This window comes from Vigna unguiculata, chromosome 3 (assembly GCF_004118075.2).
Source record: "Vigna unguiculata cultivar IT97K-499-35 chromosome 3, ASM411807v1, whole genome shotgun sequence".
Classification (NCBI taxonomy): Eukaryota; Viridiplantae; Streptophyta; class Magnoliopsida; order Fabales; family Fabaceae; genus Vigna; species Vigna unguiculata.
Window position 1 is genome coordinate 28351899 of NC_040281.1, and position 19185 is coordinate 28371083.

A 19185-nucleotide genomic window follows, 5' to 3' on the forward strand; every position below is an offset into this window, starting at 1 on the left:
CTAAGGAACCGAACCTTTCATAGGTTTTCTTCACTCTCCCTCCTTCTCTTACTTAGCAATGTGTGCATGTATTTGGTATTTGCAAATGTGTATATAATATAGTTTGAGATTCTCTATTATTTTAGAAAGTTATACCAGACTTGTTTATTACCACTTTTGTTCTTCATACAAAAGTATCACGTTGCGACATAAACTTAAGAACTCTCTGTTATCTATCTATTACCTGCACATGGTTTGGGTCAGATATCGAAAGGAAAAAGGTTGTATGTGTTAATTAATTAAGAATGTGGTTCTGTCTTCTTAGATTTAATGCCACTCTCCTTCCATCATTATAAAATAGGGTTACTGTAATTCTAGGTATAGAAGCCATGGCTTTTGATGTTACACTAAGAAATAAAAATGCCGAATTTTCATTTTATTTTCAAAAGTTACATTCAGAATAACTTATTATATTCTATTTGAATTTAATTTAATACAAAGAGTTTCGTTGTTATCATAAGTGGTTATGAACAAGTATGTCAAGAGGGTAATGTTCGTTTCTTGCTTACTGTAACTGATAGATTACTATTATTAACTATATTTTTTAAATTTCTGTTTTGCCTTTTAAAGTCAAAATATGGATTATTAGAATTCAAACAGATTTGCTAAACGTGGAGTGTAACTTTCATAAACTGTTACAATTTTTCTTTTTTTAAACGTTATAATTAAACTCTAATTCTTATGATTTTAAATAGAAAATTAATAAATTAAAAGTTGTGCATTGAAACTACTGAATGGACTTGTTTTCTATTGTACGGAATATTTATTTATGGTATTAAGTACCAGTGAACAAAGATATTTAAATTGTTTAAGATTAAAAACTTAACCGAAAACGGTTGAAATTGTGAAAAGTTAAAAAATGTAATAAATATTAAAATTGAAGTAAAAAGAGAGTAATGGCTTAAAAGCATGAAATTCATGGTGGACCATTGGAAATATCATAACTGTTAGCTGATTTCCCTAATGAAACTTCAAAACGTCTCTTTTTGAAAAAAAAAAAAAAAATTGTATATTGTTGGCTGGCATGGTTTTGTTTTGTCCGTTTGATGAGGTGAGAAGGTGAGAAACGGATGAACGTTGACGAATATGTCCTCCATGGAGATAGCGTGGACCCGCACCGCACCGAAGAAATCACTCCAGACAATTGGTCCGTACGCAGACACAACAGTTTAAGAAATGAGGAGGCAACACAGCGAGGAAACCGCTCCCGGACAGAGGTGGGTCCCACCGCTACGTGGCTCAGGGGTCAGCCTTTGATGTCCCCACCTCCATTCAAGCACCTCGCACGTGCGTACTCACGTGCCCCTTCACCGCACCGCCACGCCACGTCGTGCCACTAAAATAACCGCACCTCTTCAGTACCTGAACCCGAAAGATAATTTTTTTTTTTTATTGCGGGGAAAAGTGGATTACATGATACGATACGAAAACCAACCAAATTGCAATAACACAGTGATGTGATTCCCATATCCACATGCGTTACAGTGTGTTGTGGTAAGTTTTATTATTATGAGCATTTAATGTTTATATTAAATAAATTGTTTTGGCAATGAATGAAAAAGTGAAAAAGAATTAATTTATGATTAGATTTTGGGGGGAGGAAAATGGTATGAGTTTTGACTTTGTTGTTTGTTCTCTCTCTCTAGAAATGGCACAAGAGCCAAAGCCTTAAATAAACGGGACTCATTCATTGAGGCTCCCTTGTAGTCGCCACCTCATTTGCATGCCTAGTTATTCTCTCCCTCGTTTCCTCTTCACTCTTTTCTCATCACACCATTGATTCTTTCATTCATTCATTCACATTGCAACCAAACCAAAGCCACACAAAAACTTCACACACCATTATAAGAGAACCCAACCAACCAGCCAAGAACAGTAACAACAACTCACAACCAACTCTCCAAATCATGGCAGTTGAGGCTCAGCACATGAATCTCTTCCCCGCGCAGTTACTAACCGCCAGGTAACCATTTCCTCTTTATTTTCTTCTTCTTCTTCTGTTTCTGTTTCTTCATTTTCACCTATATCTCACTCACGCTCTTTGCTTTCTCTTTCAATCAGAGAAATGGCGAAACCGAATCGCGCCTTCTACAACGCGCAAATCGAAGGTGCTGTGGCTCTTCCTTCAACGGTGCTTCCGTTTCACCACGCCACCCTCTGCGACCCCAACTCCATCAACAAATCCGATAGCGGCCTCACCTACCACATCCCCCTCCCGAGGAAACGCTCCAGAGATTCCGTAACCGAATCCAACGTTGCTCCTCCCGCCTCCAACAAAATCAAACTCTCCTCTTTCGACCAAGACCTCGTCTTCCATTTCCAGAACCAGCAATCGGAGATCGACCGTTTCATTGCGCAACACGTAGCTTCCCTCTCCCTTCTTTCAAAAATCTCTATAAATAGGCCAAATGAAAACGCGTGGCTCATGAGTTTCTTTTCCGTTTTTTTCAGACGCAGAGTGTGTGGATGGAGCTCGAGGAGCAGCGAGTGAGGCAATCAAGAATGTTGGTCAAGGCTATTCAAGAGGCCGTGGCGAAGAAACTCAAGGAAAAAGACGAGGAGATTCAGCGCCTGGGGAAGCTCAATTGGGTGCTTCAAGAAAGAGTGAAGAGTCTCAGCGTGGAGAATCAGATTTGGAGGGAGTTGGCGCAGAACAATGAGGCCACCGCCAACTCGCTCAGGAACAATCTGGAAGAGGTGCTGGCTCACGTTAGCGAGGAGAACCGCAATGACGGCGGGGTGGCCCCCGCCGAGTCGAGTTGTGGAAGTAACAACCGCGGCACGGAGGAGGTGGAAGAGAATGAAGTTTGCGGTAACAGAAAGCAAAACGATGGCGTTGTGGGGAGAAGGATGTGCAACGAGTGTGGGGTAAGAGAATCGATAGTGTTGTTGTTGCCATGTAGACATCTGTGTCTGTGCACAATGTGTGGGTCCACCGTTCACAATTGCCCTCTTTGTCACTCTGGCATTAATGCCAGTGTCCATGTCAATTACTCTTAGCAATTTACAGCATCTTCCTTATACCCTATTTTACCTTTACACCCATCGGAGATAGTTACAGTATTTTTTTTGGTTTTCTGTCCAAAGGACACTCACTGTAAGGAAGAAGATTCAGAAAAAGGTAGATGGTAGAATTCTTTTGTTGATTTCATACAGTTTAATTGCATTTGCTTGTTCTTTCTTTCTAGAATCTGTTTATACATCAGTTGAAATGACTTATATTAATCTGAATGAAATAATTTTATCAACCATATATTGAAATAGAAAGGAAATATTGAGTTTTTGTTGGTATGTGAATCCCATCTATTATAGGTTGAAGAAAAGAAAAGAAAAGAATATTGATATTTTGTTTTTGAGTTGATAAGGAGAGTGGTTGGAGAGTAATTGAATAGGAGAAGAAAAGGGGGGTGTGTCCCCCACTTTGAGTGAACGAATTGTTGGATGAGAAAAGAGGAGAGGAATCCATCCGAGCATTAAGAAAGTTGTTTTGTTGTGATGATGGGTGTGAAATGTTGAAGGGAACAGGTCAAAGGTGGTGTGTATCTGGTCACAAGAGGAAGTGGGCATGGATTCCGGAAAAGGGTATGAATGGGCGATGAGTGGTTTGTTTTGTTTGGTTTGACAAGAATGGGGTGAGGTGTGGTTTTCCTTTTGTTTTTGTTTTTGTTTGGTTTGATTATGTTGGATGAATGAGTAGGAAAGGAAAAGTCTGAAAAGTTGTAAGGGACCTAATATCCATGTAAAGGGAAAGCAATGAGAGTGAATAGGAAAGAAAGATAAGTCTGTGTTGGGTGCTGCACACTGAAGACGACTCTGCAATAGAAGTCATCTTAACACAACCATACTGATATAAAGTTTCCAATGTCTAATAACCAATACCCATCATTTTCTTTCTTCTTCCACCACAGGGATGTTTCCTGCCTCTTACCCTTCTCTTTCTTTTCACCTTCTCTTTTTCCTTTTTCTTCTTTTTCCCACTCTTTTACTCCTTTCCTTCTTTTCTTACAATTCTTTCTCCACACTCACAAAAGTATCTCAATTGCTTGTCCCATCTTACCAATACTGTTTGCCTTTATTCTCACCTCACACATCCAACAGAATAAGGTTAAGTATAACCCTTTCCAGTAAATAGAATAACTTGTTTCTATAAATATTGAGAGTAATTACTCTAATACTGATATTGTTAAATGATCCTCCCCATCTTCATTTACATATTTTTATCTCATGATTTTAATAAAATAATATTTAAACTCCTTATTATATTTAAATAGACATCGATGGATCTTTTAATTTTCTAGTTGTAAATTTAGATGGGCATTAATATTTTTGTGTCATTAATTTTTTTTATATTTTTAATATGAAATTTATTACTCATTTATTATAATTTTTTATTTTTATTTAATTATATTTTTAATAAGTTTTATTTTTATTTGTAGAGTAAAGTTTAAAGAATAAATTTTTTCTATTAAAAAAAATAAAATAATAAATCTATTTTACTTTTTAAACTACCTGTGATTTTTGTGTTATTCATCCTAATCTCAGATAAATTTAATTTTCTTCAAAAGGGAATTTGAAAGTATTTCTTGACAGTAACTTATAACACTATTTTTTTATATCATAAATGTTTTTATTAACTGTTTTTTGTCATTTTTGTTTCTTCAAATAAGCCCTTTAAATATTGTATATTGTTTAGATGACACCTAAACTCTTTGAATATTAGTTCTGAACTTTCATTTTACCAAAAGAAAGAAGTAACAACGATAAGCATATATTGTTTAGATGAAAAATAATGCTTGATTTTATTGTCAATTAAATAATAATAATAATAAATAATAATAAAACTTATTATTATTGAAATATTTTAAAGCCATATTACTTCCTTCTGTGTCAATAATAGCTCTTTTACATAAACTGAGTAGGGTCATTGATTGTCAACTTTAAAAGCTATGTTAAGGTCTTGAGCTTTGTCCATTTTTGTGTTCGTTGCAGAGTTATCCATTGCTGCTTCTTGCTTTTGTTCACAAGTTCCACGCCAGACTTGCTTTATTTACCAAACTAATAAGAAAACATAATTTCCTAAATGATGCAGTTCAGAATTCAGTCATCATCCTAAAAGAAACACCATCGCAAATTTCATGCTCATGGTAGATTTACAAATACTATTCCTTAATACTCCAAAATTTCACCTACAAAGGTGCCTTAACACTATGATTCAGCACTTTTACTCTGCTAGACACTTTAGTTTGCATCTTACATATCCTTATAATAAACTAGAATTTATAGGTTCAACATGGGTTAACTTTGTTTATTATTATTTGATGTGAGTTAAGTGACCCACATGTTTATTGATAAACCAGAGATCCAAAGAGAGTGTCCTTTGTCAGAAGTATTTCACAACTTTATCTTTTCCCAATACATAATCTTCTCTTGTGACTTGTCTGTCACCAAAAGAAAAGAAAGGTGTGCATGGTTTAAGCTGTACTTCTGTTCTCAATTGGAATGAAATGATTGAAATGTCATAAATCCTCTTCTATCTTTTTTCCACTTTCCTCTTCAATTGCCTTTTCATTCTTTTTTATATATGTTTTTTCAGTCCACCACCCCATTCATGTTTCTTTGGAATAAAATCCAAGTTTGTGCACAACCAACAGAATACACTATTATCCACTCAACCACAAATTCGCCAAACCACTCATTCACATGCCTCACTTTCTCCTCTCCATTATCTTAATACAAAAATAAGGCTCAGTAAACTCTTTTCTGCAAAGTTTTCTTTATTTATATATATAACATGTTTTTGTAAAGTTGCTTAATGGGTTTAAAAACACATTGAGTGCCACTTGGGGTGATTCTTAGTTCACTTAATAATTACTTCTGTATTTCTTATTGAAAAACAAACATACACCAAATCAATCCAGCAGCTAAATTAAATAAATTCTCCATCAGAATGGCTTGATATGTCAATCATACTTTTCATTTTAGATAAAATATTCAAATATTTTACCTTATTACTGTATTTTGATTTTTATTCTAATAACAAAGCATCCAGTACTCTTAATTAATATTATAACAGAGAGAGTGATGGAGTAATAGAGAATACTAATGAGATGATTCTAACGGAGTCATAATCTAGAATAGTTGTCTATACGAGAGACATTTTGTAATGGGACCCTTGGTAATTGACAGGATGATACCTTACCTCCATAATGGAGGTAGAATTGATGAATAGGTTGGATTGTTCCAATGAGGTGTATGGAAAGTGGCAAAACTAGAAGTAGCCAAATATGAGGTGGGTAATGGTAGATGTGTTGTTGGGCATTAGCAGAGCCATGTGATAAGTAGAGACTGACACATCAGAATCTGACCCCTCAAATGACACATCAGAATCACACCCCTCAAAAACCAGAGACTGATATAGAATATCAATAGTCCCACCATGTGTTATAAAAATGAATAAAATTTGATGCTCTATTATGATTATTGTACCTTGGCTTGGCTTCAGAACCACGTCCATTTAATGGAGAAGGATAGGCACACATCACAGTACACTGCAGATGCAGCAGAGAGATCTATGAGACCCAACGATTATGCTGAGAAATTCAAGATAGAAATAAGAGTGAAAAGATATTGAACCAGTTGGGACATAAAACAAACATCATGCAGGCAGACGTAAATAATAATAAAAAGAAGACCAGATACTAGGCAAGGGATGACATTAAAAGGGGTCAGTGTCACCTTGTCCAACAGTATATTTCTCTGCAATTCAAACTGCACAATAAAAAATGAAAAGCAGACAATTGAAATGCCCAACGGCCAAATCCACAGGACTGTAATCAAAAGAAATTGAGAAAGCCTAAAAGTATAAGTCACCTTTTGCACCTATTAGCTACTATTTACAACAACCTAAGGCTCTCTATTCTAGATACTTGAGTGATTTTCAATTGAATTAGTACAAAAGACAAATGAAGTGTTGTACTTTTATCTCATTCTAAAACAATCAAATATTTGTGGCCTTGTCAGGGCAGAGCTAGAAATTTTGAAAGATACGAATCAAATTAACTAATACACAACTTAGTTAATTTTCTTTGTACAATTATGTTCAACCAGCTAAGTCTTTGTGAAAAAGGAGATAGTAAGCCTATAATTAGCTATAATGATATTGAAGTTAACATTTAACTAAAATCTTATAATATCTACTTGTAGCTTAGCAAAATGAGAATTCATTCTGTACACCAAAATTACTAACAAATCAAAAATCATTCCCTTACATTTAATTAAGTACATAATACCCGATATCCCACCGATAAAGATATTATTAATAATAATCAAAATATATATATATATATATATATATATATATATATATATATATATATATATATATATATATATATATATATATATATATATATATAAAGACAAGATAAACTCTAGGTGAAAAAAAAAACACTTTATACATGTGTATGTTAAATCATACCTGTATTACAATCACATATCATCTATATACTTTACGGGATATAATTTCAATTCATTTATTTATTTCATATGTCCTTTGCACATTTACATTGAAAAACTCAGAAAATTCATCTAAATTTATTGCAAATGTCAAAATAATTTTGGCAGTACAGTTATATTGTGTCTTCCTTTTTTTCATCTTCTGTCCATAGGTTTTATAGCTTATCATCTTCTTTATTATCAACAACATTATCAGGAATGAGTGATGACATTCCAAATCCCTTGATCAATATATTCTATAAAGATTTTCATATTTATTTTTCAAAATTGATGTTAACACCACTAAGCATAGACATAGACAGTGGTGGATCTTGACTAAAAATGTTAAAGGGCCAAAGTAATATAATTTTTAGATCATTATATTTCGTCATTAGTATAATGCTTTAAAAAATTGCTTCTCTACTAAACAATTTGATTATAATGTTTCAAAATATGTGAATTGAAATATAATCTATCTTATTTTCATCAATAGTTTCCTTTTTTATCACTTTTTAATAATGAATTTATTCTTTTATTCTTTATAAATATATATTTTTTGTACATAATATTAAAAAATAATTTATCATAATTTAATAAAAAATTGAGGCTCATAATTATTAAAAGAAAAATATATTATAGTTAAGTCACAATTAAAAATCAATTATGAAAAAATACATGATACATTTTTTTCTATATTCATAAAAAATGAATAAACAAAAAGCTAATGAGATAAAAAATAATATTTTTATTATCAAGTGAGACAAGAGACAAGTAAGGAAGAGGATAAAAGAGAAATGAAAGCAAATAATTTTGTGTCTAACTTTTTTTTCTTAAAATAAAAAAAGAAAATATATGAGATGAGAGATTATTACAATTTGTGAAAAAGCTAAAAAGAAAATAAGAAGGAAAATAAAAATTATATTAATAAATATTTGGTTTAAGTACTCTTTTGATTTATATTTTCGTTTAAAAATATTAAGTTGGTCCTCCAATCTTTTTAGTCTCAATTTGATTCCAAATTTTTGAAAAACTAATGCAATTTGGTCTTTTACTTAAAATTTCTTGAAAGAAGTAGATTATTCTTTCATTAAAATTGAAACTCTTAATATGAATGATTTGCTTTGTTGATGTGATTAATATAATCCTAGTGTCAATTTTTTTGACAAAAACAGAAACCAAACGAGAAATTAAACCTAAATATTTTTATTCTTTATTATCTATTAACATTAAATACACCATTTAATTTTCATCAATTCCTAAAATATATTACCTATGATTTAAAAAATTCAATAAAATTTTAATATTATATATATATATATATAATTAAAAAAAATTCAAAATTAAGGGGGGGCCATGGCCCCTCCCTGCCCCAATAAACATCCGCCCCTGGGCATAGGAGACCTATGGATAGAGACACATTCAGTAAAAAGGAGTTTATTTTCCGCTATCTGAAAAAAAATTTTAGGATCAAACTTGAGTAACTTTCAAGAACCCGCTCTTGATAACAATTATAATCACAATAAGGACTTTAGGCCAAGCAAGGGGGTGTTGAATTGCTGTTTTTTTTTTTTTTTAAAATATTTAGTTCGCAATATGTGAAAACCCTTTTCTTAGACCAAATTGTCCACGAGATTCAACAATGTATGATTTATGAATTAGACATTTTAACTGATTAAATCAATAGATTAAAATTATGAGAGTAAATTTTACAGCAATATCACTTAACAATCAATTTTGGAATTTGATTAATTTGATAACCAAGATCAATCACAATAATAACATATGCACTGATTTATTAATTTATTATGCAATCACACCAAGATTATTATTAAAGATCAAACAAGTTAGTTTTCCTGATAAAAGCAACTTAGAACAATAAATTGCAGAAAACTAAACTGATGCACACAAAATTTTGATAATGGTTCACTCCAATGGAGCTACATCTAGTTAGTCAAGACAACCTAAGCTTACCCTTTTACTAACTCAAGAAGTTACATTATCCTTACAATTGAATTCTTAAAAACACAAACCACATAATACAAGTTTCCTAAATAAAAAATGAAACAACAAATACACAACAAGAATCCCTCTTGCAGACTTGGACTCACACCAGGAACAACACACAAGCACAGACAAATACAATAGAAGGACCAAACCTCAAGATTGACTCTCCCTAATCAATCAAGAACCTCTATACACCACACCAACTAGGAGCAATTATAGCTCCAACACCTCTAGGAACAATCTCAAATAGTAGCAAAAAAATATTCCTCTAAGAGAATGAGTTTTTCTTTTATCATAATTGATTTCGAGTTTTTCAAAATCTCTTTCGTCTTACAAAAGAAGAAATGCAATATAGTATGTAAACTAACATATTGAATCGATTGAAAATAATTCTCAATTGATTAATTTCACGTACTTAAGTGAAATCAGTCGATTGATTGTTATTTCAGTCGATTTAATATGTTATTTATGCTCAAACCATTTAAATTGTTAAACACCATTTTAACAAATTAAATAATTGCAAGACACACACAAAGACTTCTATCCTAAGTCAAATTTAAACATTTGTTTTCAAGCTACATCAATCTTCAAGCTCCATCAAATCTTCAAGCTTTAAAACTCTTTTTGCCAACATTAATCTCTTTTGGTTGTAAGCATTAAACGTTAGTAAATCCCATTTTATGAAGCTTGACAGTAAGTAGGTTTGGTTGATAACAAAATATAAAATGAAACAAGAAAGATAAATCTGAATAGGGATGTTCTAGGATAGCTAAGAATGATGGACTATTCAAGCATTAGACATAGGAAAAGGCTAGCTAAGTTAAAGACTCTGTTAGATGCTCATAAATAACCATTAGATGACCATAATCTTTACCGTATATATTTTGTTCAACTATTATTTCTTTAGTGAGTGAAAGCTAGCAAAAGGCACAAATAGTACAAAGAAATTTGATGCTTAAAGTCTAAGCAAACACAAAATAAAGTGAAGCTTAGACAAGCTCAATCAGAAGTGCTAGTCAGATGAGTCACAAGTTGGACCAGATGACTCAAGGTCACCAAATGACCCCAATAGTAAATCCAGTTGATAAGATCATTGATCAAACGAGTCAACATAATGAGGCAATGCATTAGACTTATACAAGTAGTAGACGAGTCAAAACAAAGTGTTATACAAGTCAATGCAAACACACTAAGGTATTAGACGAGTATCAACGTTAGACAAGTCAAAGTCAACTTATTAAGTTGAATATTAATATTCCTATTGGATGAGTACTTCCATTAGAGGACTTTAATAGAAGAATGACTAGACAAGTTAAGTAAATGCAAGCATTAGATAAGTCAAGTTCAGATAGTGCGAAAGAGAGATTAAATCATGAGGTGATATGAGAATCAAATATGAGTTGATAAAAGAAATTTGAACACTAAAATTGATGATCAAATCAATTAAGAGAATTGCGTAATGACTCAACATTATATAAAGATATCCTGATTGAAGATTAGATTGAAGATATATCTAACATATATCATAAATGATTGAACATATATAAAAAGAATTTTCGATTAATGTTGTTATATATTTATCAATCAAGCACAAGAAAGAAAAAAAATCTATAGATCAAAGACTACAAGAGAATCTTTAGAAGATTGAAGCCACAATATTTGAAATTCAAATTGTTGAATGGCTTAAAAGGGAAAAAGTGTATTTCAAAGGAAGCAATGCACTTTGAATGCAATATCAAGAACTTCCAGATGAAGAAAAAAAAGATATTAAGGATATGCTTAATTAAATATGCATCAACGGTTAAATGACATAACATAACTATAAGTACCAAGACCATGATAATGAAGAGAAGAAGAATGTGAAAGGAATATGCAAAAGATTTGAAACACTGTCAACTCAATTCTTGAAGAGAAAGAAAGAAAGAGAATACTTTGAGAGCATAAACTCAAATCTATTTTTGTATAGAGTGATATTAGGTTGAGTGAAAACCATTGTAATATTCTTTACATAGTGAAATATATCCTATGAGCGTGATTATACTCTCATATGTGAGAGATTAAATTTTTCGTTGTAAATGTGAGTTCTCAATCTCAGGGGGAGATTGAGAAGGTCACCTATAGAGGTTAAACTCGTTGTAACCTAGAAAGATTTATACCCGTGTTTCCTAAAGAGGATTAAACTCGTGATACTCGGAGAGGTTAATACTCATTATAACATAGAGAGATAATACTCGTGCTAGTTAAGGGATTTGATTAGACTTCTTAAGTAGGTTTCTTAAGAGACTAGATGTAGCCTCAAAGGTAGGTGAACTAGTTGTTAACACTCAATTTCGTCCGGGTGAATGCATTTGTTTTCAAAAAATAAAATAAAAAATATGTTTTTAAATTATGGTAGGTAAAAAAGAAAAAGTGAAATAAGTTTTCTTTAGATTTTCAAACTTTAATTTTAGCATAAAAAAAAGAAGAAGAAAGAAGAAGGAAGAGACCAATTTGTTTTTAATTATCTCACCCCTTTTCACGAGCCTAAAGGTTTTATACATATATTCACCTCCAATCTTAGCTTTTTACACTCCTCAAATGACATGTCAGCAAATGATATTTTAAATTTTTTGTTTGTAGAGAAGGATATAATTTTAATTATTAGAAGCAATATTCTTCATAATAATTAGAATCAATATATTGATATTATGATTTGATTTATTTGATGTGCCTCTTTAGGATCTTTCAGTTAGAGGAAGATATGATTCTAATAATTAGAAATAATATTATTGGTAATAATTAGAATAAATATACTAGATCTTTTGGTACACCCAATAAGTCCCACATCGCTTAGGAGTCGAGGTTAATCGCATTTTAAATACTTCTTCGTTCCTCCACCTTCTAAGGCACCTTTTAAGGGTAAAACTATGACGTTGTTTCATGCTCCAAAGTGGACAATACCTCGGAAACGTAGTAGTTGTTTCTAACGATACTGCCAAATAGACTTGGGTTGGGTCAGAACATTGGCGACCATCGTGGGGTTGACAACTACCCTCCCCTTCGATTGAGGGCTTGTTCTAGTGCACCTAATAAGTTCACATCGCTTAGGAGTCAAGGCCAAACACTGTTGAAATATGCCCTCCACCCTCTAAGGCGCCTTTTAAGGACAAAACTGTGACAAAACTCAATGCTCCAAAGTGGACATTACTTTGGGAATGCAGTGGTTGATCCTGCTGATGCTACCAGAGCTACCAGACTTACGGTCGAAACATTGGTGTCGTCTGTGGGGACGACAAATCCCTTTGCTCTCGACTAAGGGGCTTGTTCCGATACACCCCATAAGTCCCACATCGATTAGGAGTCGAAGCCAAACACAATTTAAATAGTCCTTTCTCTCACCACCATCGAAGGTGACTTTTAAGGACACAATCGTGACAGAGCTCCAAGCTCAAAAGTGGAAAATACCCCAGGAACGCGGTGGTTGTTCCTAACGATGCCGTCACACGGACTTGGTTCGAAACAAATAACATGGGATATTCTTCAATATTCACAATCTTCTATTCTTCAATCAAAATTGTCAACACCCAATTTCGTCCGACTAAATAAATAATAGAATAAATAATAATAATTTATTTTTTTTTCAAAAAAAAGGTAAAAAATATAAAATATAAAATATAAAAAAATAAATAAGTTTTCTTTGGTTTTTTTTCCTTTGTCTAAATAATAATAATAACATGATAATAATAATAATAAATAAATAAATAAAAAGAAAAATTTTGTTTAAATCTTCTATGTATTTTCTTTTGAGACTTTGTTTCTATTTTAGCCCAAAATACTCTGTACACCCACACCATTTTTTCTTGCAACTAATGGCAGCCCAATTTTATTTTCGCACCCTCATTCTATACTTTGTCGTTTCTGCTCCAGATTAAGAAGTTAGTCTAATAATTAAAAATAGAATATGTTCTAATATTTAGAATTATTTACTCTGATTTTGTGCTCTGATTTTATGACACCTCCTTTTCTAGATGAGGAAAATATTAATATATTTCTCAAGAATATTATTTTCGTAATTATAATTAATCTGTCCTGATCACGTTTGATTTTGTGCTATGATTTTATGACATCTCTTTTTTTCCAGATAGAGAAAGTAGTAATATAATTCAAAACAATATCTCCTTTACTAATTAGAATCAATTTTGTTGATCACGTTTGATTTTGTGCTCTGTTTTTTTTCTATGATTTGATTCCCATTTTGTAATAATATTAAGACCATTTCTTGCCTTTTAAAACTCGTTGTAATTAAAGCAGACCTTTATTACGAGATTACATTAGATTTATAATGTTGTGTATATAAACCCATCAGAAAAAGAAGAATTTTGAATTTTTTCTCTCTCAAAAATTTCTAGAGCCCTCTCTCACTCTAAGCACGCATTCTCTTTTAACATAACAAAAAACCCATTCACCATCAATCGCCACCCCTACGTGCTTCTTAGTGTTCCAACGCAACTATTGTAAGTCTGATCTCCCGTTCAGGTTCGCAATTTTTTTTTTTATTGTGTCATGCAGTATTTCTCTAGATGTGTTTTTTTATCTTGTTTGAATTTGATGTTTTCACTATTTCTTTTGATATAAAAAAAAACATTACTGTCATGATTTTTGGGGTTCATTAGTTTTATAATTAAGGTTTTGTTGATTACTTTGGGTTGTGAACATTGTTGTGTGAATAGGTGAGAGATATCATGTTTTGACATTGTATGAATATGTTGTGCCATATTTTTTTTCATGTTAAGGGTTGTAAAATTTTTTCATATTAAAATAATATGTTTAATCCTAAACATTATTTCCTAATCTTTTATTTATTTATTTTCCTAATGTTTTAATAAATTGTGGATATAAAATAGTCAAATTTTGTTGGGTATCAATGTCTTAATTGTTGAGCACTTATACATTTTAAAAGTTAAAAGGGTATTTAAATTATTTATTTGTTATTACTTCCTTTAAGAAGTTAGTCTAATAATTAGAAATAGAATATGTTCTAATATTTAGAATTATTTACTCTGATTTTGTGCTCTAATTTTATGACACTTCCTTTTCCAGATGAGGAAAATATTAATATATTTCTTAAGAATATTATTTTCGTAATTATAATTAATCTGTCCTGATCACGTTTGATTTTGTGCTATGATTTTATGACATCTCTTTTTTTCCAGATAGAGAAAGTAGTAATATAATTCAAAACAATATCTCCTTTACTAATTAGAATCAATTTTGTTGATCACGTTTGATTTTGTGCTCTGTTTTTTTTCTATGATTTGATTCCCATTTTGTAATAATATTAAGACCATTTCTTGCCTTTTAAAACTCGTTGTAATTAAAGCAGACCTTTATTACGAGATTACATTAGATTTATAATGTTGTGTATATAAACCCATCAGAAAAAGAAGAATTTTGAATTTTTTCTCTCTCAAAAATTTCTAGAGCCCTCTCTCACTCTAAGCACACATTCTCTTTTAACCCTCGCACATAACAAAAAACCCACCCACCATCAATCGCCACCCCCACGTGCTTCTTAGTGTTCCAACGCAAATATTGTAAGTCTGATCTCCCGTTCAGGTTCGCAAAATTTTTTTTATTGTGTCATGCAGTATTTCTCTAGATGTGTTTTTTTATCTTGTTTGAATTTGATGTTTTCACTATTTCTTTTGATATAAAAAAAAATTACTGTCATGCTTTTTGGGGTTCATTAGTTTTATAATTAAGATTTTGTTGACTGCTTTGGGTTGTGAACATTGTTGTGTGAATAGGTGAGAGATATCATGTTTTGACATTGTATGAATATGTTGTGCCATATTTTTTTTCATGTTAAGGGTTGTAAAATTTTTTCATATTAAAATAATATGTTTAATCCTAAACATTATTTCCTAATCTTTTATTTATTTATTTTCCTAAGGTTTTAATAAATTGTGGATATAAAATAGTCAAATTTTGTTGGGTATTAATGTCTTATTTCGAATGTTTTTTTTAAAAGGAAGTAATAACAAATAAATAATTTAAATACCCTTTTAACTTTTAAAATGTATAAGTGCTCGTGTGATCGCTCGCGTCGACTTAGTACTTAATACCTTCGCTTTTCTATAAGATTGCTAAAAAAAATACAAAATTTTCAAATATTAAAAAAGAGTGATATCAACATCTTCGAAAAAATTGTTTTCAAAAATTCTTTTTCATAAAGAACTACGTGACCCTGATTCTCCATTATGAATGGAGATATGTAGGAGCAAGGAGTAATCCTTGTCGGGCCCAAAAAACAAAAAAATCTTTTTTTTGTTTCCTTTGTTTTTCTTTGTTATCTTTATTTTTTTATTTATTAATATATTTAATTTATTAATTTATTTTTTTTAAAACAAATATTTAAAGGAGGCTACATCAATTTGTATTTTAATTAAAGGTACCGTCTTAGGATGGGCGTTGTAGGGTGCTAACACCTTCCCTACGTGTAATTAACTCCCGTACCCCCAATCTCTGTTTTCGTAGACCTTGCTCTTTTTATGGTTTTTCATAGTTTCCTATAATAACTATGGTGGCGACTTCAAACTCTGTTTTTACAAATTTTATTTTTTTGGTTCGTCGTCCCGTCGTGATTTCGGTTGCGACAGATGGCGACTCCACTGGGGACTTTAGAGAGTTAGACCATTTAATTAAATATAAAATTGATGTGGTTGTTTCAATTTTTTTTTTGTTTTTTGGTTTTTTTTCTCTCTTTTCTTTTTCATTCTTTTTTTTCGTCCTATATTCTTGTTTGTTTTATTTTATTTTATTTCATTTCTCATTATTTATTATTATTATGTATATTTTTGTTAATATTGGATGATTTTTTTATATTTATTTATTGTTCATATTACTTTATTCTTATGCTTGAATTTTGAATCCTAGGATAGATGACTTTATTATATATATATATATATATATATATATATATATATATATATATATATATTTGTTTGTTTTTTTCTCTGTTTGTCTGCAGGAAGGGGTTTGGGTATGCATTATCCTCCCTTCACACACACACACACACTATGTACATGACATGAGTGGGGCCCTATACCCGGGCCTGAGTAACTTTAGAAGTAGAGGGGATTGTGTAGCAGTGTCACAGTGGATGTACTTCCCAAGTGGTCATTGTGAGAACCCTAGCTAGAGTTTGTTTGCTTCATTGGTACTCCCACCTCTTGTTGTTTACCAACTGTCGTGAGAAATGCCATGAAGTGGGCCATAGCTCTAATGACCTTGATATTTAGGTATTAGGAAACCATCCTGGTAAGCGCATGTATTTTACCTTAGATCCATTAGGCGTCAAACCTTTGTTATGGCACAAAGGGAGATATACACTTTTTTTTATTATTCCTTGGTTTTTTATTTTTATTTTTATTTTTATTTTATTTATTTATTTATTCTCTTTCCTATTGATTTTTGAATTAGTAATAAAATCATGCATAACATATTATTGCATCCATGTATTTATCATGTTATCATCATATTTATTTAATTTTAGGTCCGAAATTATAAAGCTGTGATTAAGTTTAAATAGAAAAGGCAAATTAATATGGAATTTAGAGTTGGGGGACAATTAGATTTTGATGCTTTGAAGAAAAAAAATTATCCTTTAGGGTTATAAAAGAGATGAAGAGCATGATATCTAGGGCTAGAAATTAGGATTTTCTTTCTTTTGCATTTGATTTATGAGCTTTTTAGAGGGTGGGTTTGTGTGGACTCTTTTCCATGTCAATTTCTATTACTCACAACTTTATAATTTCTTAATAAAATAAACGATTTGCATTATGTTTTTCCTTCCTTTTCTTTTTTCTTATCTTTTTTTTTTGTTTAATAAAAATAATAGAGCAAAAATAATAAAAACAAATATGGCAAGGCCAAGGCACCCTTACAAGACGCGAGCAAATAGTAAAAACATGGAGGATTGGGAAACTGCACAAGAGACAATAAAAGCAGATATCAATCAGTTAAAGGATCAAGTAGGTCAAATCTTGGGGGCCTTGAAGTCCTTAAGGGTTTCAGGAGAAGCTTCATCAGTAAAGGGTGAGGAAAGCACTCACGACGCTCCTATTGCTTTTCCAACGTACGGATTGCCATTGGGTTACACCACACCTGTTGGAGAATATTCAAAGGCTGAACATGCTTCCTTCTCATTCCCAATCAATACTTCAAGGAATGAAGCAACTACCTTTGCGGAACCACGAGTGATTGTAATACCCAAGCCTTTAAACACAACTATCGGTGATGACTCTTTGGGCAAGATTACACCACACCCTACTATGCAGACCATATCCGCTGATGTTGAGGGAACCAAAACTAAATTGGAAATTTTAGAAGAACGACTACGAGCTATTGAGGGAGGTGGAAACTATAGATTTGGCGATGTTGTAGGTTTAAGCCTAATTCGTGATGTAACAATACCTCACAAGTTTAAGGTTCCGGAGTTCGAAAAGTACAAGGGTACCACATGCCCTAGAAGCCATCTAACCATGTATTGTCGAAAGATGGCTGCCTATGCTTATGATGACAAATTGCTAATCCACTTCTTCCAAGACAGTTTGGCTGGGGCAGCATTGAGTTGGTATACCCACTTGGAGGCGTCTCGCATTCGCTGTTGGATGAATTTGGTAGATGCTTTTTTAAAATAGTACAAGTATAACATGGATATTGCGCCAGATCGATTGCAATTGCAAAACATGGCCAAAAAGGATGCTGAATCATTTAAGGAGTTTGCACAACGATGGAGAGAGCTTGCTTCTCAAGTGGAACCTCCTCTTCATGATAAGGAAATGGTGGCAATGTTTGTGAGCACGTTACAACCACCATTCTATGAACACATGGTAGGGAATGTATCTTCAATTTTCGTTGATATCATCATCATAGGTGAAAGGATAGAGATTGGGTTGAAAAATGGAAAAATTGTATATAGCCCACTAGCGACTACAACTCCTAAAAAGCCTAATTTTAGTCTTGGGAAGAAGACTGAAGTAGAGGTGCACGCAGCATCAACAATACCTAAGTGGGAAAATTAGACTCTTGCTTACCAAGCACAATCTCCACAACATGGATCCTATCAATCAGAACACAATAACACTTGGAAAACTGAGGTTAACACAAATCACAACCAGTCTTTGGGGCAAATCACTAGTCCTAGAAGGAATCAAGAAAATAATTATATTCGTTTCACTCCTATTCCTGTGACTTACACGGAGTTATTGCCGGATCTACTCCGTAATGCTTTGGTAGCTATATGCCCGATGAAGGCTTTGGAGCCACCATACCCTAAGTATTTTGATGTAAATGCCACATGTGATTATCACGGGGGAGCCATTGGTCACTCTACTGAGAAATGTTTGTCTTACAAACACAAAGTGCAAGCTTTAATCGACTCATGGTGGTTAAAATTTCAAGAGAATAAACCCAACATTAAGGCCAATCCCCTCTCTGGGCATGATAATGCTTCAATAAATGCTATTGATCTCGAGGGACGCCAGTTGGTGAAGAATGTGAGTGAAATTAAGAGTTCGCGAAAGTTTATTTTTGAGGCACTACTAACAGTAGGATTATTGGAAGGTGAATATAACTTAAGGGATGCATGCGGGTTCCATCTAGGTG

General features: G+C 32.3%; 1 protein-coding gene across 1 annotated transcript; it reads left to right on the plus strand.

Annotated features, from left to right (window-relative positions):
- The first annotated feature begins 1670 nt into the window (after positions 1 to 1670).
- LOC114179882 (BOI-related E3 ubiquitin-protein ligase 1-like) lies at positions 1671 to 3229 on the plus strand. The gene is made up of 3 exons (XM_028066371.1): positions 1671 to 2002; positions 2101 to 2401; positions 2491 to 3229. The coding sequence occupies exons 1-3, from the start codon at positions 1947 to 1949 to the stop codon at positions 3037 to 3039; spliced, it is 906 nt and encodes a 301-aa protein (XP_027922172.1). The 5' UTR covers positions 1671 to 1946; the 3' UTR covers positions 3040 to 3229.
- Positions 3230 to 19185: the final 15956 nt, after the last annotated feature.